At 37.6% G+C, this 21,286-nt stretch overlaps 2 protein-coding genes across 5 annotated transcripts in view; one reads left to right on the plus strand and one right to left on the minus strand.

Moving 5' to 3' along the window:
- LOC144630260 (uncharacterized) overlaps positions 1-21,286 on the plus strand; it is a 147,329-nt gene that overhangs the window by 74,398 nt on the left and 51,645 nt on the right. The window lies entirely within an intron of this gene.
- Positions 1-21,286, minus strand: part of LOC144630194 (thioredoxin domain-containing protein 3 homolog) — a 51,761-nt gene that overhangs the window by 18,364 nt on the left and 12,111 nt on the right. For 3 of the 4 annotated variants that reach the window (XM_078488513.1, XM_078488514.1, XM_078488512.1), the window contains exons 4-18: positions 20,209-20,280; positions 19,533-19,649; positions 18,619-18,706; positions 15,971-16,030; positions 15,274-15,356; positions 14,253-14,380; positions 11,649-11,780; positions 10,472-10,546; positions 9,499-9,617; positions 8,896-9,040; positions 7,974-8,081; positions 7,313-7,464; positions 5,560-5,704; positions 4,174-4,281; positions 3,038-3,168 (exon numbers count right to left, since the gene is read on the minus strand). In XM_078488513.1, coding sequence (XP_078344639.1) covers positions 3,038-3,168; positions 4,174-4,281; positions 5,560-5,704; positions 7,313-7,464; positions 7,974-8,081; positions 8,896-9,040; positions 9,499-9,617; positions 10,472-10,546; positions 11,649-11,780; positions 14,253-14,380; positions 15,274-15,356; positions 15,971-16,030; positions 18,619-18,706; positions 19,533-19,649; positions 20,209-20,280 — 1,663 coding nt within the window. The remainder of the gene's footprint in view (positions 1-3,037; positions 3,169-4,173; positions 4,282-5,559; positions 5,705-7,312; positions 7,465-7,973; positions 8,082-8,895; positions 9,041-9,498; positions 9,618-10,471; positions 10,547-11,648; positions 11,781-14,252; positions 14,381-15,273; positions 15,357-15,970; positions 16,031-18,618; positions 18,707-19,532; positions 19,650-20,208; positions 20,281-21,286) is intronic. The other variant, XM_078488515.1, reaches the window with a different exon arrangement.

Raw genomic sequence — 21,286 nt, forward strand, 5'->3', positions numbered from 1 at the left:
ACCGCAAATTAAGGAGCCAAAGAAAACCCAATCGAAAACACATTGAATATACTGTAGTACTCGTGTCGCGTATACGCTTATTCCGGCCTACTAAAGCAAACAAACAGTTCAGCGGTTCAATACATTCTTCATATATACCCACACCCCCGGCCCACACCGAAAAGAAATCCCTAGAATTGAGAACGCGAATAAATGATTATTTACTCGTGTTTAGCGAGACTAACGCAATCGATTGTCGCGAATGTGAAAGACTTGTAAAAGTACAAATTTGCGTTCTTAATCGTTTTAGGTTAAATATTAGCGCTCCTTTAGTGTGTTAGACGCTTGTACCAGTCCAAACTTGCGTTCTTACGTTCTTGGTTACATATTAGCGTCGCTTTAGTCTGTGAAAGACTTATACATTGCCTTCAAGTGTTGGCTGACGCTTTATTCACCCACACCGAAAAGAACTCCCTTGAATTGAGAACGCGAATGATTATTTACTCGTGTTTAGCGTGACTTACGCAATCGATTGTCGCGAAAACAAATCCTTTAGGTTAAATATTAGCGCGACTTATACGTTGCCTTCAAGTGTTGACTGACGCATTGTTCACCCACACCGAAAAGAAATCCCTTGAATTGAGAACGCGAATAAATGATTATTCACTCGTGTTAAGCGTGACTAACGCAATCGATTGTCGCGAAAATATCTGATTTGAGATACTCACGCATAAAAATAATTGTTATATAACGTTTATACATGTGACAAGTCACGTTTTTAACACGAGATAGCAAGTGTTGACGCAATACTAATGAGATACCCTTTCATCACCCACAGCGGCTAATGGAGTTCAAGTCTAATTTCCGGTCCAAAAATATCGCACGTAGACAAAAACAATTGTTATCATGGCGGGTGTTGAGCGCAGGTTGAGCGGAATGAAGTAGAAAGCGAGTTCTTCTAGGTTTTAGAAAATCTCTCAAGAGTTTTGTTCACAAAACATTTAAAGACGAACAAAGGGAGTGTATTCGACGAATAGTTTGTGAAAGAAAAGATGATTTGGCGGTGCTTCCGATGGGTTCGGTAAGAGCGTGATCTATCACCAGTGGTGTCGAAGAGTATTACATCACACCACCAAAGACGCCAGACGATCGTGCCAGTGACGAAAACTACGACCTTTAAATGACTGACCTGAGCCTTACACAAAATCAGCCTTTGCAGAAATCAAATTTTAAAAACCATCCGATCAGCTCGTAATGTGAGTCTCATGCGTATTTTTCTCGTCTTTTGCCCGATAAAATGTGCGAAACATTCATTTTTCCGTGCTACGGCGGAATTTTAAAATAAATAAATATTATCGCTGAAAAGGGTTTCTTGAAAGTTGGGACAAGCATGTTGCCTCATCCTCGGTGTAAGAAGAACGCGAATAAATGATTATTTACTCGTGTTTAGCGAGACTAACGCAATCGATTGTCGCGAATGTGAAAGACTTGTAAAAGTACAAATTTGCATTCTTAATCGTTTTAGGTTAAATATTAGCGCTCCTTTAGTGTGTTAGACGCTTGTACCAGTCCAAACTTGCGTTCTTACGTTCTTGGTTACATATTAGCGTCGCTTTAGTCTGTGAAAGACTTATACATTGCCTTCAAGTGTTGGCTGACGCTTTGTTCACCCACACCGAAAAGAACTCCCTTGAATTGAGAACGCGAATGATTATTTACTCGTGTTTAGCGTGACTAACGCAATCGATTGTCGCGAAAACAAATCCTTTAGGTTAAATATTAGCGCGACTTATACGTTGCCTTCAAGTGTTGACTGACGCATTGTTCACCCACACCGAAAAGAAATCCCTTGAATTGAGAACGCGAATAAATGATTATTCACTCGTGTTAAGCGTGACTAACGCAATCGATTGTCGCGAAAACAAATCCTTAGTTGTGTCATATCGGATTTGAGATACTCACGCATAAAAATAATTGTTATATAACGTTTATACATGTGACAAGTCACGTTTTTAACACGAGATAGCAAGTGTTGACGCAATACTAATGAGATACCCTTTCATCACCCACAGCGGCTAATGGAGTTCAAGTCTAATTTCCGGTCCAAAAATATCGCACGTAGACAAAAACAATTGTTATCATGGCGGGTGTTGAGCGCAGGTTGAGCGGAATGAAGTAGAAAGCGAGTTCTTCTAGGTTTTAGAAAATCTCTCAAGAGTTTTGTTCACAAAACATTTAAAGACGAACAAAGGGAGTGTATTCGACGAATAGTTTGTGAAAGAAAAGATAATTTCCGTTCTTAATCATTTTAGGTTAAATATTAGCGCCCGGCTTCAGTGAGTGAGACGCTTGTACTAGTACAAAGCTTTAGACTGTGAAACACTGAACCACTCACATTCTCGATTAGTTGTGTCATATCTCATTTGAGATACTCACGCATAAAAATAACTGTTATATAACGTTTATACATGTGACAAGTCACGTTTTTAACACGAGATCGCAATTGTTGACGCAATACTAATGAGAGACCCTTTCATCACCTACAGCGGAATATGTGACAAGTCACGTCTTTAACACAAGATCGGAAGTGTTGACGCAATAATAATAAGAGACCCTTTCATCGCCCACTAAGCGGAAAGAACTCCCTTGAGAAATTAAAACAGTCCCTTGAGAAATTAAAAAAGTCCCTTGAGAGTAGACAAGAATGTTCCAAATTTTGCCCACATCACTCCTAATCTCCTACTTCTGCTTGTAAACAAGCAAAATAGTCGAAAAAAGCTGTAAGAGGCTGGGAATCTGCATATCACTTGGATGTGGAGAAGCCAAGATAGATTCCAAAGAGCACTGGTGAATGTTGCAAGGTAAATGGTGTTGTGCGACTGTGTAAAATCAATAATAAAGCTTTATACTTAAAAGGCTCATTTTCATCACAACTAATGCAATAAATGCCCAAGAAGTGGTCATGTCAATATATGGTAGCATAGGATATCACATGGTATCACATAAAAATACAGGAAATGTACATACAACTTCTTATAAAATAATAGAAGACTCAAACCTTTGACAGTTCCATCCGGTAAAATTTCCACTTCAGGAAAGAATTCCTTAATAACCTCCTCAGCCTTCTCCACAGTGGAACTGCCATGCACAGCATTCTTCATTGTGTCTACACCAAACTGTGCACGAAGACTACACAAAGATTGAAAAAAAAAACATTCAAATTGATTTGTGACAAAGAATAAAATATTATAAAGTGTGATATTCGGTCACAAATTTCAAATTATATATGAAGATAAAAGTGACAACTTCAAAAACCTACTGTACATTTACTGTGTGTTAAGTTGTTTTAAAACTACCAAGATTAAAAGTTACCGTAACCTGAGAAAGTTTTTATTGCGAACCACTTGAAATAAGTTCTTGGTTGAGATTTGTGGTCAAAGTAAAAGTATTTAACATAGCACACTATTTTTGTGAAAGAAAACCTTAGATTTTGAACTATATTGGATGACTTGTCTCCAAATATGACTTTCAGGTTATTTTTATTATTGACTTTGACAAAGAAACCTTAGTGTTAACAGCCTATGTTCACCCATTTAACTTTGCAGCCATTTTACAGTTGAACCCCTATTAAGTGGCCATGCACCCTCAGGGGTAAGTGGTAAGTGGCTGCGGAAATTCCTGCTAATAAATGAATGTATTTCAAAATGCATAGCACCTCAAAGGAAAGGAAGCCATTATATGTGTTAGAGAGGTTGGCGTCCGTCTTAATAGGGGTTCTCTGTAATTAGCATAAGGCGTGGTTGGAAATCAGAAGGTCACCATTAAGCTTAGTGACAACGGAATCACCTCTGTTTGAATGTTTTTATACGTCGGCACTTCATATTTTGGACTCCTACTGTGATGAGGTTTTTGAAAACAAGGCTAAACTACATGAACCTGTAAATGTATAAAATTCTTGGTGGCCACTTGAAAGGTCAAAAACAATAGACTAATCCTCAATGGGATGGCCGAAAGGTGGCCGCTAAATTTGGGTTTTATTTAAACAGCATTATACTGGCAATACTTTGAGGACTTTGATAACTGGCCATTCAACTGTATTTTGAAACCAGGTCATCAATTTAAAACAATTAATAACACATGACCGCAAAGCCAAGCAGTGAACATAGGCCTTTAATAATGCCAACAAGCACTTACGAGTTTGGCGCCAGTTCTAAGGCTTGTTGTGGGTCAGTAGGTCCCATCATAGCTCTCCAACCACTGACTGCATCCTCTCTTGTCAGTACCATCATTAGTGTAGGACCACTGTAACATCACAAAATAAGGACCTTATTAAAAGGTGCCCACTTCCGCTTACCATCAGTGGCTCAAAAACGTTGTTATTGTTGCTGTTATCATCATTTTAATTATTATTAATATTATTATCATCATAGTAATTTATTGTAGGCATAAACACTGAGCTTATTATCATCATCATCATCATTAATTATTATTATTATTATTATTATTATTATTATATATAGCGGATATTACATGGTTGTGCGGAGATATGAAATTTATCTTCAAGTGTTCAAATCAAGATCTCACGAGCGAGCGCAGCGAACGAGTGGGATGTCGATTTGAACACGAGAAGATATATTTCATATCTCCAAGCAACCATGTAATATTCTGTTTATTATATAAACCTACTAATTACGATGTTTTTTAAGATTTTCCGAAGATTGCCGACCATTTTCCGAAGATTTCCAAAGATTTGCAAAATGTTGTCCGAAGGTCGTATGAATGTTTCCGAACATTTTCCGAACTTTTCCGAAAATTTCCAAAGATATCCTAAGATTGCTGAGGAAGATCCGAAGATGTTTTGACTTAATATCGATTAACTTTGGCTCATTCAGCATTGAAACATGGCAAACTTGTCAGAAAATGTTTCGAAATCAATATCTTCACATGTGGACCGCACACAAATTTTCAATTTTAATATCCACTTTTGAATTTGTTTTTGTCTAGTTTCAAAGGTATTAATTTTTAGTGTGGGGCTGCAATGATCAACTCTCTGCAAGGTTGGCATGTAATTTCCAGAATTAGCTTCATACTTTCCCTTAAAATGTTTGGCTTTTTTAAAACCCATCTCTCCTTAGAATTTCAAGTGACCTTCCTTGGGGTGGGTATGAATATTTCCTTGAACAATAGGGTCCAAATAATCTGCGAGCCAGCGATTTCGGTAGCTATAGATGGTGTATGTGGGTTAGCCTACAGTTAGCTTAGGTAGCTTGTGGTTAGCCTTTTATTGGGATTAGGGATTTCTGGCTCGCATGGCTCACATGGCTTGCGAGTCAAGCGAGTCATGCGAGCCATTTCGGTTAGCCTAAATAGCACATTGGTTAGCATACATAGCACTCCGGTTAGCCGAAATAGTACTTTGGTTAGCCTACAGTTAGTTTAGGTTAAGCTTGCGGTTAGCCTTTTATTGGGATTTGGGATTTCTGGCTTGCATGCCTTGCTGGCTTGCATATTATTCTATCTCGAACAATATAATATCTTATGACCACTAAACTAACTTAAGCAATATTTATGTGTCCCTACCTCGCCATATGTTCTGTGAGACCTTCAAAGAAGTCTTTTCCTTCATGTTCCTGGTAGAACTGTGATGCTAACTCCTTATTGAGAGTTACCTCTTTTTCAAACTGAATCTTGAAACCAGCTTCTTTAATGCGTTGCATTACTTCCTCTGGATTAACCAAAAAAAAAAAATCATTAATTGTTTCTAAATGAAAAAGCCATTTCTTTACAAGGACTTTGAATGCCTCATCTTTCGATATATTTGGATCAAGTAACAAGTGTTAATCTTAAAAAAATAACGAATATAAATTGACGCTATATATTGTGTCTTTAATTTCCGAAGATGCATTATACTCCAAACAGCAATTCTCTGAAGAGCAATATGTCAACATTGTGTTATCCATCGTCAATATGGTTTTATATTATACAGTGGAACCTCAATATAACAGAGGGCCAATTATTAAGGGCCTCGAAAAATATGTTCACTATAACGAGGTTTTGTTATATCCAGGTTCTTTTCCATATCATTTTACTACCCGTATATTACTGGGGTGAAGAATATCGTTCATTTCAAAGGACTTTGCTATATAGGTATAATAGAGGTTCATTAAATCGAGGTTCCACTGTAGTAGTGAATGCAGACGTTTGAGGCTGTTTCTCGCTGGCAAAAATAATTTACTTACTCTCAAAAGAATTCATTTAGTTTTTCAATTAACAATAATTAATTAGACTACGAGCCCGCGTTTTCTATGAGCAAACAGTCAATGAGGTGCAGCCGAGTTAACTATCGCTCATAGAAAACGAGGGTGAGTAGTCTAATTGTTTTAGTAGAAACTCTAAAGGATTGCAGTCCAAAACCTACAATATTGTGCACTTTGAGGACAAAAATCAAGAAAATTTACCGCTTAAAGAGCTACTCGCACGCTCGACTGTTTTCTATCGGCGAATAGAAATCAGTGGGAGAACCAATAAGATTCGCGGATTTCCAATAGAACACAGCTGAGTTTCTACTAATACCGTGTTAGTTTTTCAAGGTTTTATATTCAACACTCCAGCTTTGCCCTTTTTTCCATGTGATCGAAGGTCAATCACATGGAAAAAAGGGCAAAGCTGGAGTGTTGAATAAAAAACCTTGAAACCTTTACTGGTGGATGCCCAATGCTCTGACGGGGGTGACAAGGAACAATGATGATCGAAGGTCAAAACGCTTGTGATCTGACCAGTCACCCGTAATTATAACTTGATTAAGTATGGTGAATCGAATATTTTGAATAGAATTGTCAAGCATTGAAGAAGGCCAAAGTGTAGTGAAATGGCTTGTTTAACTGCCTTAACTGATTAGCCACTCAAACTACACACACTACATGCACACTCTGTGTGCCCAGCCATGAACTTAAAACTAGTGTCAAAACTGGGTAATTTGACTCACTCAGAAAATAGATTCACTTTCGACTGATATACGCAAATATTAATGCAATCTGTTCAGATTCTATTGCTTTGCTTTTCATAAGAGATAAAATTAATTTCTTAGTATTCCCCAAGTTAAAGCTAATCTGCAAATCAGATAAAGATCAAGGAATTGACATTGTCATTTTCAATAGAACCAAGATGACTACAGGGCCCCAGTCAATTTTGCTGTCGAAAGTCTCTTTTAAGGCGATGGCATAAGTTGATCACCTGATGTCATGAGGTGGTCGGTGGGATACCTCGATCTGTGCTGCATGCATACTACATTCTGTTAAATTACACTAGCTGCAGCTGATGACAAAACACAAACCTCTTTTGTCAGGCTCCAGGTCAGGTTTGATTACTGCTACAGTAGACTGAACAGGGAAGAACTGTTGGATTTCTTTCTCTGCAACTTCTGGAGAGTCAGAGCCATGTAAAGGATTGATAGGACTGTCCTCTACTTGGAACTGATGCCTCAGACTGTAAAATATAATTTTAAAATAGTTCAGTTCTAAAAACATAATGTTAACAACAAGTTTTTATTAACTTTATAACAACCCAACCATTTCATTTTTATTACTTAAACTATATAATATTATCTGACAGATCGTTGCCGATCTGCTTGCATTGGTCCACTATACTAGTACATTTCTAGATATGTAACAGTCCAAAATTTGTTCCCACCTGAGATCAATCATATTGCGGTGGGGTCCATTCCAGCTCCTAATAAACCTCGTGAATTAATAATTTAAAATTAGCCAATTGGAAAGTCCAATCAGTGACAGTGTTTTTAATAGAGGACAAATTTATTTATTGTAAACACAGGGACCGATTTCCAGGAATTTGATAAGTGACTGCTTAATAGAGGGACATTGACTGCTGAGAGATCTAGAGGACTGTCTATCAAATTATAATAGAAGTTTAACTATAGCTAAAGTTTCATTTATTTATCAGCAACCGTCAAAAGCTATGTACAAATATTACGACACCTGTCTGGAGCTTGTTCAGCAGCTACTGATACCTCCTTTGGACCCAACATTTCTCTCCAACCTTCAACAGCATCCTCTCGGGCCAGACACAATGCCATCATCGGACCACTGCATCGATAAAACAAAAGAAATTTATAAACAAGAAGAGACATCAGGTACAGTATGGTGCAAGTAATGCAACATATTCGCGGAAAAAAATTGCAGACTTTTGCTTTAGGCAAACTTTCAGGGAAATTTTGCTGATGCAAGACTAAGCGTGCTCAGCATACATGTAGTTTGTTTTGACACTCATGTACTAGTTTGCTTATGTGAAATGAAAGTTTGCATCGCTTAAACAAAAAATTTCACAATCGCACCAGGTCATCCAGTGTATTGTTTTTACGCTGTATATTTCAGGTTACTGCATGTTAGGCTATAGTTATTAAGGTCCAAATGCAGGGTGAAATTATGCCTCACAAAACAATTTGGATAGTTTTGGAAGCCTGGGCCCGGTTGCATAAAGCAATATAAGATTACCGGTAAGTGGGATTTATTGCAACCATTCCCTGTGTTCCAGAGCATTTTCTCCTGTGCTGTTATGGATGGATGGGAAAAGACTGACTATAAAGAGTACAAGAAAAACTATGAAGCTCCAAAACATCCAGTGGAATGCAGGAAGCAGTTGTCAAAGATCCCACTTAATCTTCAGTTGCTTTATGCTACTGGGCAGGCTGGTGTTTATCTCTCAGGATTTTGTCAGGCTCTGTTTAGGCCTCAGCAGTCAAGCAATTAAGGCCTGAGTATGCCTCAGCCAGGTCTAAGAATTTCAAATGCAATTAATTCTACATTCACCCAACCAATGCAAAATGCAAAAACAGAGTTCTCTGATTACACAAGGATCAGGTGGAATGGAAGAAAGTTTTTGCCCTACAGCTTTACAAACCTGGTCATATTTGTAACTAAAGTTTCAAAGAAATCTGCGTCTTTATGTTCTGCATAGAAAGCTTCTGCTTGGTCCCTTGAAAATGTTATTTCCTTTGACATGGCTATAGTAAACCCTGACTCTTGAATCTTTCCAAGAATAGACTCTGAAATATAAGAGGTCATTGGTACCAAATAGTTAAATTAATCAAACATATAGCTGTTTCACTGTTTTATAATGTTGTTCTAATATTTTCAAAATGGTGACCAATATAAATTATACGATATTTATATTAATTTTAATAAATATTTCGCACAAGATGAGAGATGAAATGATGGTAATGTGAGGACCCCTCTAGATCTGGCTGGCACTTGATTGTCAATCAGGCTAGCAATACTACATTAGGAACTACTCTATGCAGAAAAACTGGCTATATTTTCTGGAGGCAATTGTTTCAGTCCGAAAGGGTTATAAAATTCATTTGGGAGTTCTGCTTATTTAGTAATGCATATCTTATGATAAAAGTGGGAATGAGGTTTCCATGGACATTTGCTCACTCCCACATCTTCACATTAATTTGATCCTGCACTTAAGCTCACATAATAATAGATAACAGTACTGCACCTCTACGTGTACGAAGTGCATCAGGTCTGATAAGAGCAAGAGTCCTTTGCAACCGCTTCTTTTTTCTTTTCTGGATTACAGTGGGAGCCACAAAGTCAGGATAGAAGAAGGCAAGCTCCCTAAAATACAAATTAAGCAGTTAATAATTTATTATGATCTTACCTTGTATACTAAGTGAATGATCTACTTAAAGCAAATAATGATTTCTTATCACCCTTTGCATTGATACATGACTTCAGAAATCAAAACACCTGCGGAAACTTTTTCAAGATTTCCATCAATCAAAGTTTGAAGGGCTTTCTGAAAATGTTTCGTGTGAGCGATCACAAAAGAGAAGGGGTGATAAATAAAGTTTGCGCAGTCAAAACTAGTGCTTAAACTTTTTTTTAACAGGCACAGATTAAGTTGTCAAAAGGGCTTTGTTTTGCTATTGAACTGTTGGAATAAACACCAAAAAAATAAATGGTACAAACTTATATGTCTTAATTCAGTCTGGCAGTGTCGCCACTGTCAGGTTTGTTTAAACCTTTCAGTTTCATGCGGTTTACAAATACAATTTAAGACAAGAAATTGAAGGTAAGTCTCAAAAATTCGTAAAAATGTCTGCTACAAAAACGTTTCTGTAATCTAATGTTGGTATAAAATTTATTTATTACCAATTAACCTGCATGATCTCTATATAAATTCATATACAATTGAACACCTATTAAGCGGCCGCCCCCTATTAAGCAGCCAGATATTAAACTCCTGAAAGTATTGCTAGTATGTGTGATACTGTTAATAAAACCTTTTTAGCGGCCACCTCTATCGATGTATTAAGCAACTGTGGCCACCTTTCAGCCGTCCCAATGAGGATTTGTCTGAGGTCTTTACCTCTACTAATTCATTGTGTGAAAATTAGAGATAGAATTCTTCTTCATTAGTTTGTAAGGAATCCTAAATGTTTTTTTTTTAGAAGCACTAAATAAATCACCTTGCTGCACTTTCAGCTGAATCACAGCCATGGACTGCATTCATCACAGTGTCTGTTCCATAAAGTGCTCTCAGGCTATAATAACAAGAGGTGGCATTAGTCTACATTGCTGTTAACACATGAAATATCTAATTTAGAAGTATTGCATTGTGAGGGCACATATAATAAGACCTAATCGTGGCTCTATTATTGGCTCTATTAAAAGTTTAGCATCACTTACCATCACATAAGCTTCAGAATCAGATGTAAGCTGACATTAGCTCAAACATGCATAAAAAGTGAATAAGTTGACAGAGGGACCAAAATTTTCCAGCTTACAGACAAGCACAATATAACAGATTTTTTTATGCTCAGGTTCTGGACATACCGACATATTATACTACAGAAAAAAGTGTTTGTTTCTCAGATCTGTGAAAGGCATTAACACTTTAATTTGATTTTGACATGTCAATTGTGTAGCCACCAATCACACTTCAAACAAATACAAATTATGGTGTTTTGACAAACAACTGAATTGGCTTTGCTAATTTACCGAAAAGAAGACAATGTAAAAATTTTAGAGACAAGAAAGAAAAAAAAAACTTTATATTAATTACAGGATACTACGCCTGGATACAACAGACTATATAAGCATGTTAAAAACCTTTACTAAAACCCAAGGATGCAGAAAGCTTTCGGGGAGGTAGCAATGAAAACACTTAGCCAGCTCATCAACAAACCCAGCTGGCTTTTCTGGCCTTGGCAGCTCTGATGTTTACCTATGTCTTTGTTGTCATGTGAAATTTCAGCCGGATTTAAGTTCTATTTCAGCTGGTTAAATTAGCCGGCAGCAGGCCCTTAGCGACAGCCCTGAGCTTTACAAAATGAACTGAAACTGCTGAGTTTCTTTGCACTAATTTTAAATTATAGTGACAGATATTTTGTACAAGTTGTGGTTTTAACTTATTTATTTGCATGTTAAAACTGTTTAAAACCAGTTTGAGTTTTGTTTCCCTAAGCATCAGATGACAATAATCAACATATTAAGGCAAATGAAAAATAAAAATTACACAAAATCCAACTGGTTGAAAAAATAATTTCAAACCAATGTTTCTCCAACATCAAGGTCAACAAAAACCTCAGACATACCTTCTCACACAGGATTACATAATGAAGTTGAATGAATAATAAACTTTACCTGGTTGGGGCTTCTTCCTTAGCAATGTTGACATCTTTAGGCCCGATAAGATCACGGAAGTATTCAATGGTATGATCTCCTACATCAGGAGTGTCCCCAGCTTTGCTTAGCAACAGAGTCATACATGGACCACTAAAAAAATATTCACACAGTGTAGTCAGTGAGCCATCAACCAGCCTCAATATTACTGGAAGGTTAGCTATCTGAATAACTGGCCTTCAAAGCGTACAGGATTTTTAAACAACACTTCTCCCTAGTTAACTGGCCAGTACTGCGGAGGAGCATTAATTGTACCCTGGGGGGTATTTGGGGTGGCATTGCACATGTATGCAGTACTGGGGATGGAAAAAAAAAACTTCTGCCAAGTAAACTGGCCACTACTGTGCAGGTAAAGATAAAGGTAATTTATTTTATGTTAAGTAAACAGGGAGTGGAGCATTGTTTGCAGTACTGGAGAGGGGAGGAAAACAGTTTCTTCCAGGTAGCTAGTTGGCCAGTTAACTTACTTAAAAGTGCATATGAAGCGATTTTTTTTAATGCATATTTTTAAAGTTTAACATTTTATAAGAAAACCCTGAAAGTTTGAAAAGAAAAGAAAAGAAATTGACGATTTTACAACCCAAAAAAGTTGCAGCATTTGGCTCTAAAATTGTCCGGAAAAACGCACGGCCAAAATAACACGTGATCTCAGCTCGTGACGTCACGTTGGTTGATTGTTGATTTCACTCCAAAGCATCAGATATGGCGGACAGGGCAAAATCTTCGCGAAGAGGGAGGAGAGGTGGCCCAAACAACGAGAGTTGTCGAAACACAACTTTTACTCCGGGTGTCACGATGCACCAGTGGAGCAATTACAAAATGCAGGGCCATTTTTGGAGCGATATAATTCGGTGGCTCGACGGCTCGGTAGTCGCGTTAAGTGTTTAAAGAACGAGTAAGGTATATAATTGGACGGCTCGGTAGTCGCGTTAAGTGTTTAAAGAACGAGTAAGGTATATAATTCGGTGGCTCGACGGCTCGGTAGTCGCGTTAAGTGTTAAAAGAATGAGTAAGGTATATAATTTGGCCGCTTGACGGCTCGGTAGTCGCGTTAAGTGTTTAAAGAACGAGTAAGGTATATAATTGGACGGCTCGGTAGTCGCGTTAAGTGTTTAAAGAACGAGTAAGGTATATAATTCGGTGGCTCGACGGCTCGGTAGTCGCGTTAAGTGTTAAAAGAATGAGTAAGGTATATAATTTGGCCGCTCGACGGCTCGGTAGTCACGTTAAGTGTTTAAAGAACGAGTAAGGTATATAATTGGACGGCTCGGTAGTCGCGTTAAGTGTTTAAAGAACGAGTAAGGTATATAATTCGGTGGCTCGACGGCTCGGTAGTCGCGTTAAGTGTTAAAAGAATGAGTAAGGTATATAATTTGGCCGCTCGACGGCTCGGTAGTCGCGTTAAGTATTTAAAGAACGAGTAAGGTATATAATTCGGCGGCTCGGCGGCTCGGCGGCTCGGAAGTCGCGGTAACTGTGTAAAGAACGAGTAAGGTATAAAATTGAGTGGCTCGGCGCCTCGGTAGTCGCGTTACATGTTTTAATCCGTTCTATTTCATCGTCCTCTTCATCTTGATCGTCATCTTCGTCTTCTCCCGCGAGTGGTTCGTCTTCGTAAGGGCAAACCGGCTAAAAACTATATTGTACTCTTCTTCATCTGTTTCTTCTTTACTCTCTTCGCTACCCGAAGAGTCGTAAGTCACGCTAAATTCCAAATCACTACAGCTGTCACTCGACATATTTCCTTACTCAGCGCTTACTGTAAACAAAGCTTCGCAACCAAGCTACCACCAAGGTGACGTCACAGCCAGGATTTCGCAATATAAACTCGACCCAGTCTCCGGACACTTTTTTGACAGAAAAACAGTATTTTTATAGCCACAAAATTCTCTCGAATCTTTGTTCAGTAGAATTTTAATGTTTACAGTGTTTTTATATACATATTGAAGAACTAAAAACGACAGAAAAAATTTCGCTTCATATGCACTTTAATACCAAATGATACCTTTTAGGTACGCTTCGGTGCCAGTGGCATATCAGGCGAGGTTTGGTCGAGCCAATTGGCTTGGGAGCAAAATATCCATGGTGAGACCAAACGAGCCTGATATGCCGATGAGCATACCTAAAAAGTACAATTTGGATAATAAATCATACCCAAATTTAGAATTTAGTGAAAATTTTGGAACTCTGACTCTGTTGTTTCAGTCTGAATGTTTCAGTAATCGTCGGCAAACATTGCACAATAAGCGGGCTCAAGTTCAGTTTTGGCAGGAAAGTTTTTACCAGCTACAAACACTAGCTAATCTTAAATTGAGTTTCTGCAATTCATCGTACAGTAACACTACTTTACTTGAAAGTGACCATAATATCATGGCGTATCAGGTAAGTGACTTGATATTGTAAGATATCAGGACAGTACAGCGCGCTTCTGATTGGCTACTTGTGAATTTGGGTACGGTAATGTGGAGAAGCATTGTACATGTATGCAGGCGGGTCAAAAGATGTCCTGGCATACACTTGCAATGTTTATTTATGTCCCGAAGGAGAGCATTGACTTTGCAATACCTGGACATAAATTCCACCAGTTGATCAAAGTGTTCTGATCCTTCATGCTGTTTGTAAAACTCTGCAGCTTCTTCTTTAGACAAGACCTTTTCCTCTTTCTTAAGAACCTCCATACCAGATTCTTCAACCTGTAAATTTATGTTGAAACATTCAAAGTAGTTAGCTATAGGTCTTCTCTAAAATTGCACTAATACCCATGCAACTTTTGGAAACAAAGCTTGAAAAATAATTAAAATTGAATTTAAGCTTGATCATCATGGAGAAGCAGCTCTTAGATTTTGCTGGCCTGTAATTCAGCATACTTTTGATGTTTATAATTATAAGGCAGCAGTCAACATGCTTGCTGGTACATTAGACAAGATGACTGATAGCAAAAAAGTAACTTGCTTAATATTAATTGGGAGAAAACTCTATCTTCAGTCTTGGATGACCAGATGGGATTTTTATAACCCTTTAGAAAAGAGAATCTGACTACCAGGAAAACTAACAGCCCGCAGAACTGACGGTTTAATTTGCGAGTTGGGCAAAGCGCGACACACTGAAGGTGAGTGTGAAGCGCGAAGAAAAAGCTAAACTAACATGTACTTCTCCAAAATCTGTCAGCAGTATTTTTTTTTGCTCAATCAACACAAACATTTGATGCCAGCAGGAATATGCCATTTAGACCATTTCACAAATCACACATTTGATAAACATATTACTTGCACAGCATTTACAATTTACCGGTAATAGCAGCTAGCTACATAGCTAGTGACAAAACTTGAAAACTCAGACAAGCTCACAGAACAAGATAGATCCTTAATGTGTACCCAACACAAAATCAGTTCCTCTGCTTACTCTCCAAATTGTGACCATTTTATTTGCCATGGCGACTAGACATTTAGAGCTGTAGAGCAGGTTGCCATCCTGGCAACTACAAGAAAGACTGCTCACTAGAGCTTTAGCAGACTACCATTCGAAAAAATATGAAACTGAAACATCCTGAAAAGTACTGATATGATATGGATGATCAAAGGGTTACCTTCTGAATGATCTCATCAACAAGCCCAGCTTTAACAGCATCTGGTTTAATAATGGCCAAAGTAACTTGCTTGGGAAGTTCCACTGCAAAAATAAAGAATTAAAGGTAATTGATAAAAAAGGAAATGCCATTCCCTAGACTAGAAAGTTCTTAAGCTTGTAAAACATGCTAAGAATCTTGCTATCTTAATTAAAAACACTATTTTGATAACTGTTACTGAGATGAAACCTGGCCAGGGTGGGCATGATATTTCAGCCAATGTCACTCAGGTTCAATTCCCAGACTCAGCATTGGGTTGAGTTTGTTGTTGGTGTTCTTGTTCTTACTCCAAGTGTCTTTCTCCAGTTTTCCCCCCTCCACAAAAACCAGCACTTTTCAGGAATCCGAGGGCCACACTCACTGGTTTGTCAGCCACAAAACTGTTTCATACAACCCTTGTTAAACAAAAATGGGGTTTTTTATTTATTTTAAGTGAAACTGAAACTTTCAAAATATCCCTTAACTCAGAAGTTCAGACAGCTGAGAATGTGTTTCCTTGTTATACATACAAGTCGTGCACTTAGAATAATTTCTATCATCAACATAATTGTGTCCAACAAGTTTTCTACAGGTGTAGTTTGCAAAATCTCTGGGAAAAAGTATGCACATTTCTCTTTTCATACTACACTAGACTGTTTTACCTATGCTAACTAGCTACCTTCCTGTTTAGCTTCCTTCACTACTTTGATGCTTCTTGTTCTTACAGTCATTCTTTCAGCTTAAAAAATTCACAAAGAAAAGGTTCTTAAGGGTCACTTTTCTAAATATATATGATCACTCTTTCTCCTAAAAATAATGGGTGATAGATGGATCGATTGATTTCAAGATTGATTGCAATTGGTTACATGATTGCTCATGTTATTGGTTAATATTTGTACAGTTTAAGATGACTCTATTAATTTTATAGTGTGTTGTGCATGAATGTTGTCTTTTAAAAGCTTGTTTTTCACTTTTTTTGTCGTTACCAAAATTAATTGATGTATTAAAATTAATGTTATATAGGCAAATAAAAATATTTATTATGATAAAATAGTGCTCTGTGACACACCAAAAGTATAAATAATGGATTTCATTGCTGTCATGAATGAAAACTTTTAATTAAAAACTAATGAGTTTTTTAATAATGTTTATACATGTACATGTGGATTTAAATAAAATGCTCTTTTTTACAATTTCCTATTTTGAAAACTTCCAAACATTTTTAGTATCTGGTGATACCTTATCAAATAGTAATTAATTTAAAGACCAAAAACATAGGGTTGTGAAGAGAGTGATTTCTTGGTTTTTGGCTCATGATACCTACAAACTAAGCTCCAGCTGATATGTCCTATTTACTTTGTTTGCGTTAACAACTTGTGGTAAGAATGTGTTACATTAAGGCTCTTAAAGTGCTTTTCTTTTGAATTTTCATGTTTTTGTGTGATTATTTTTAAATGCGTTGAGCTGTCCCAGGGCTTTGAACACAGCATGTAATGAGGTAGCATGTACTTTTAGTAAGTACAGATTTAAAATGTTTTACCAATAAACAAATTGAGGTTGCTGTGACATCAAAATTTGTTGACATGACAACATCAAAAGACAACTGGAACATTCCCTGTCTATATTGGTAAAACTAAGTTTATTTAATTTTAATTGTTGTCGGGATGTTATCTACCACACAGTATATAATCATCATCATCATCACCTTCAGTCCTTAAGGTGGCTGAACACCGTTTCTGTGTGTGCTTTCGATTTGAGTACGCGGGTGTGCGCTCAAGGCTTTGAGACAAACAAAATTTAAATGCTGCACATGCGCAGTTGATCAAAAAGCTGTGACCGCGCGTTTTATTGTCTTTCCAGAAAGGCAGGATTTCTTGGGAACCCATCATTAGAATTTTAAGAAATTTTGCAAGGCTGAATTTTAGGAAGTAAGAAAACTGTTGATAACAAAAAATCTGAAATTTAACAAAGGAATTTTAAACCATTCTAGGACATTACAATAAAACATAAAGCTGTGAAAAAAACAAAAATTCACCCCGTTAAAACTTAACTACTTCTAATCAGTGTTTAAATCTCTGAAATTATCTGAGTTTGGTGTACACAAACGATGAAAAAATGTAATGACTAATTTTTCTGAAATTGAGCCGAATTCAACTTTTTTAGTTTTTTTTTAATTAGCTGGGTTGCCATGGTAACGCAACATGGTCTTACACGACACGCAAAAATTTCAAATGCAGTAGCTGACCTTGTAAAGTGCCAAATTTGAGCTCGTCAGCTGCAACAGTTTGGGTGTGAGAGCAATATATTATAAGTGAAGTACCGTAAACACCCGGGGATAAGCCGCACCCGCAGATAAGCCGCACCCTGAGTTTAACAACACAAATGTTGGAAAAAAAAGTTTTTTAAAAGTAAATCAAAGAAAATCCAAAGTCGAATCAAAAATCCAAAGTCGAGTCTTTAGGAAGTCTTCTTCATCGAACGTAAACTCAATGAACATTGAAACAGAAAATACTTCAGTCTTACCCACAATTTGAGCTCTTTAATATAATGAAAACCAACTTTGACATATTATGGGTGATCTTTTTCTGGCATTTGTTGACAGGTATTTCTTCATTCAACGCAGTTTTTCCATAGATTTTTGTGTGACAACAACAAGAACTTGCGTTTGCAGAACGTTCGTAGCTTAGTAACCAGGCATTTGATCGGACGCGAAATATGGGACTAGGGCGAGAACGAAAAGCAAAACAAGATGGCGATGGAGGCGTTCGGGTTTCATGGCTATCATATCGACAAATTAAAGAGATTTGGGAGCCATCTATTGGAGATAAACTTGTTGCATGAAGAGAGTTTCGTAATCAGTTCGACAAATTTTCCATCAAAGTGAAAAATGAGAAAGAAACAATTGGCCATCTTACTCGTGAATACTCGTGGTATTTTCTCGCTCGTAAAGTATCAATATTACTGTTAAAGTTATAGGCCATTGTCAACACTGCAAACAGTATAGGAGCTGACAAACTTGGCAAAAGTAATGACCGGTACTCTCTTGTAGTTTTATGTTATATTAATTTACATAATTTTCCACAAATTAGCATCAGTTCACGAAAATTTACGGCACCTTTTCCGAATGTTCCCGCAGATAAGCCGCACCCCCGCTTTCAAGCGAAAATTTTTGGAAAAAAGGTGCGGCTTATCTGCGGGTTTTTACGGTATTGGTACTCCAAAGATCCGAAAACTGTGTTCAGCCACCTTAAACATGCCATAGGACACACAGTTAGGCCTTCCACATGCAGCATAATAAACAAACAATAATAACTGTACCACTCTCACCTAATTCTTCTTCCTCTTCTTCAAGCTCCTTTTCTTCGTCTTTTTTCTCATCAAATACAGGCTCTTTCAGGGCTTCTTGATCAACAAACTACAGCAAAAAACATCCTGATTAATTAAGTTTAAAAAGTTCACCAGATAAAGCCCACAGATCCTTGGGATCCAAATAAGGAAGATATTAAAGCACTATAATTATGTAAACCTTAGTCCCCGGGGGGGGGGTACTTGACCTAAGTTTAGGTATAGGGGTGCCGCTGGAGGTTTGAAACCCTGACCCTGTTTAGGACAATAAAAACTTAAAATGCCTACCCTGTGTAGGACAACACCCTCTATTCTAAGACCCTATTTAGGACAAAGGACAACATCAACAGTCATTTACGCTTTATTGTGATTGCGTCCCATACGCGATGTTTGAAGCATTGAAATGCAAAAACACCTATCCCACCGAATAAAATAATGCTTTTTATTGAAGCGAAACCGAAAACAATGTAAATACATGGACGACAGTCTTGCAGCCATACCCTGTCTAGGACAGCTTCAGGCCCTGTTTAGGACAGAGGAGCTTGAAATTATATACCCTGTTCAGGACCGGAGGAGTCAAAAACCATACCCTATCCAGCGGCACGTCCCCGTATAGGCCATATAGGGGAGTGCCCCCCCGGGCCTTAGTCATACATCAAAGTAAGATCACAAAAATATTGGCTAAGACACAAAACACATTCAACCTGGCATGGGAAGACTCGTCACTCTATATGAAACGGACAAAGATGGTCATTGGAAAATTTGACTTTTAAAAGGGTAAAGGAAACTTAACACACTTTGCATTGTGTTTGTATTGATCACTTGCTAACAACACTGAACAATCTGCTAGGACTGTGACAGAGTCATATAAGGAATGAAACAGTACGTGTACTTACTGGTACTCTTTCACCATTTCCATCTAAAACTTTGTGCTCTTTCTCCAATTCATTGCGTATAGTTTTCACCAACAAAGGGCAATTGCATCCTCTCACAACATTTACTAGAATCCCACCCTATTAAAACACACAAAAAATGTTACTGGAGCAATGATTTAGTTGCAGTGCAAAACTGGTCACCAGGCTAAATTTAATTTTCCATACAGGAAATACGAGGGCAGATACAGGATTTTTCTAATAGGAGGGGTGCAGCACTAAGGAATGGCGTAACTGATTGAATTTTGTTCTTTTTTTGCAGATTACCAGTTGTATTAGAAAGCCGCAGGTCAGCGTAGGGAGGGGGAGAGGGTGTGCACCCCCTGCACCCTCGCCCTAGATCGGCCCTGAAATAGAAAAGTAATTCTTAGTGACCCACTCATGTAGATACAGAGAGGCAACAGTATATACACTGCTGAAACCAGCCGATTGTCCTGTAATAATTTTCATTATAAATTATAATTATTGGAACATCTGTGGTGTAAATTAATTATAAGTAAACAAAACCCTTTGGGTGACTAGTATATTGGATTAGATAACCCAAGGCTGAAAGATTGTCCAAAAAATGAACAGTTGGCGGGAGTGACACTTACAAAGTGACGCTCACAAGATTTTATACAGGTATTACCAGTATACTTACAGCATAGAATAGGAATGTTGGTTGACTTTTCATTCTGTAAGCTTCTAAAGAATCAATGGAATCTGTTTCAGCCTTCAAAAAGAAATGACAGTACATGATAGCTGGATAGTCTTTGTAATGACATTACGTGGGCATAATAGACAGTATCTTCATAGTTGCAATTCTAAAAGTGACAGCAATAGTACTGTGTTTTAGCAGCACACTAGATCAACCAGTAACAAATTTAAGGTTGCATGGATATTAACAGAAGTAGTTAGGGTGGGAGCAATTACCACATTTGACCAAAGCATACTATATAAGAGTTTGAATGGATTTACAAAAACAAATTAGGGGGCTGATGGCATCATCTACTCAACTCAATTTTAAGTCCTGAAGGTATAAATTAAAATAAAGCTATCTTGAGTTGGTTAATTTGCTGCAGAGACCAGTGAAACTTACCAGACTTATAGTATAAACTGTTCTAGCACACTTGCTGCAGCTATAATAATATTTCATTACCATGGAAACTCACTCCCCAGGGGGGTACTTCGACTTGTAAATGACAGGGATGATCGAATGAAGGCAAAACTCAGGACCCAAAAAAATCCCTAAGTCTTCCGGCATTACCCAAAAAAATCCCTGGACCAAAAATAACCCCCCAAAAAATCCCTTGTCAAATTACCCCTAAATTGCCAGGAGGGGCAATAACGCTCGAGTTTGATTATTCATCATACCATAAATACGCCAAAGCCGCGCCAAGGCACTTTAGTTTGTTTTTAATACCCAAAAAAATCCCCTATTTGAATCAAGTGACCCAAAAAAATACTTGCCAAATCTTCCAACCCAAAAAAATCCAGGAATCGAAAATTTCAAACCCAAAAAAATCCTTCGGTCATCACCGTCATTTACAAGCCGGAGTACCCCCCTGGGACTCACTCTTTTCCAGTCACCACCAATCTGCTTTCAATATTTTAGTAATTATTTTTAGCTCAAAAAAATGAAATTAAATTAATGAAGATGTCTACTTGACCCATGATATGCTTCCTAGATTACTGTATGCACACAAGGCATCATTGACAAATATCAAAATAGAAGCCCA

Source organism: Oculina patagonica, chromosome 11, assembly GCF_052425735.1.
Source record: "Oculina patagonica isolate OP01 chromosome 11, crgOcupat, whole genome shotgun sequence".
Lineage (NCBI taxonomy): Eukaryota > Metazoa > Cnidaria > Anthozoa > Scleractinia > Oculinidae > Oculina > Oculina patagonica.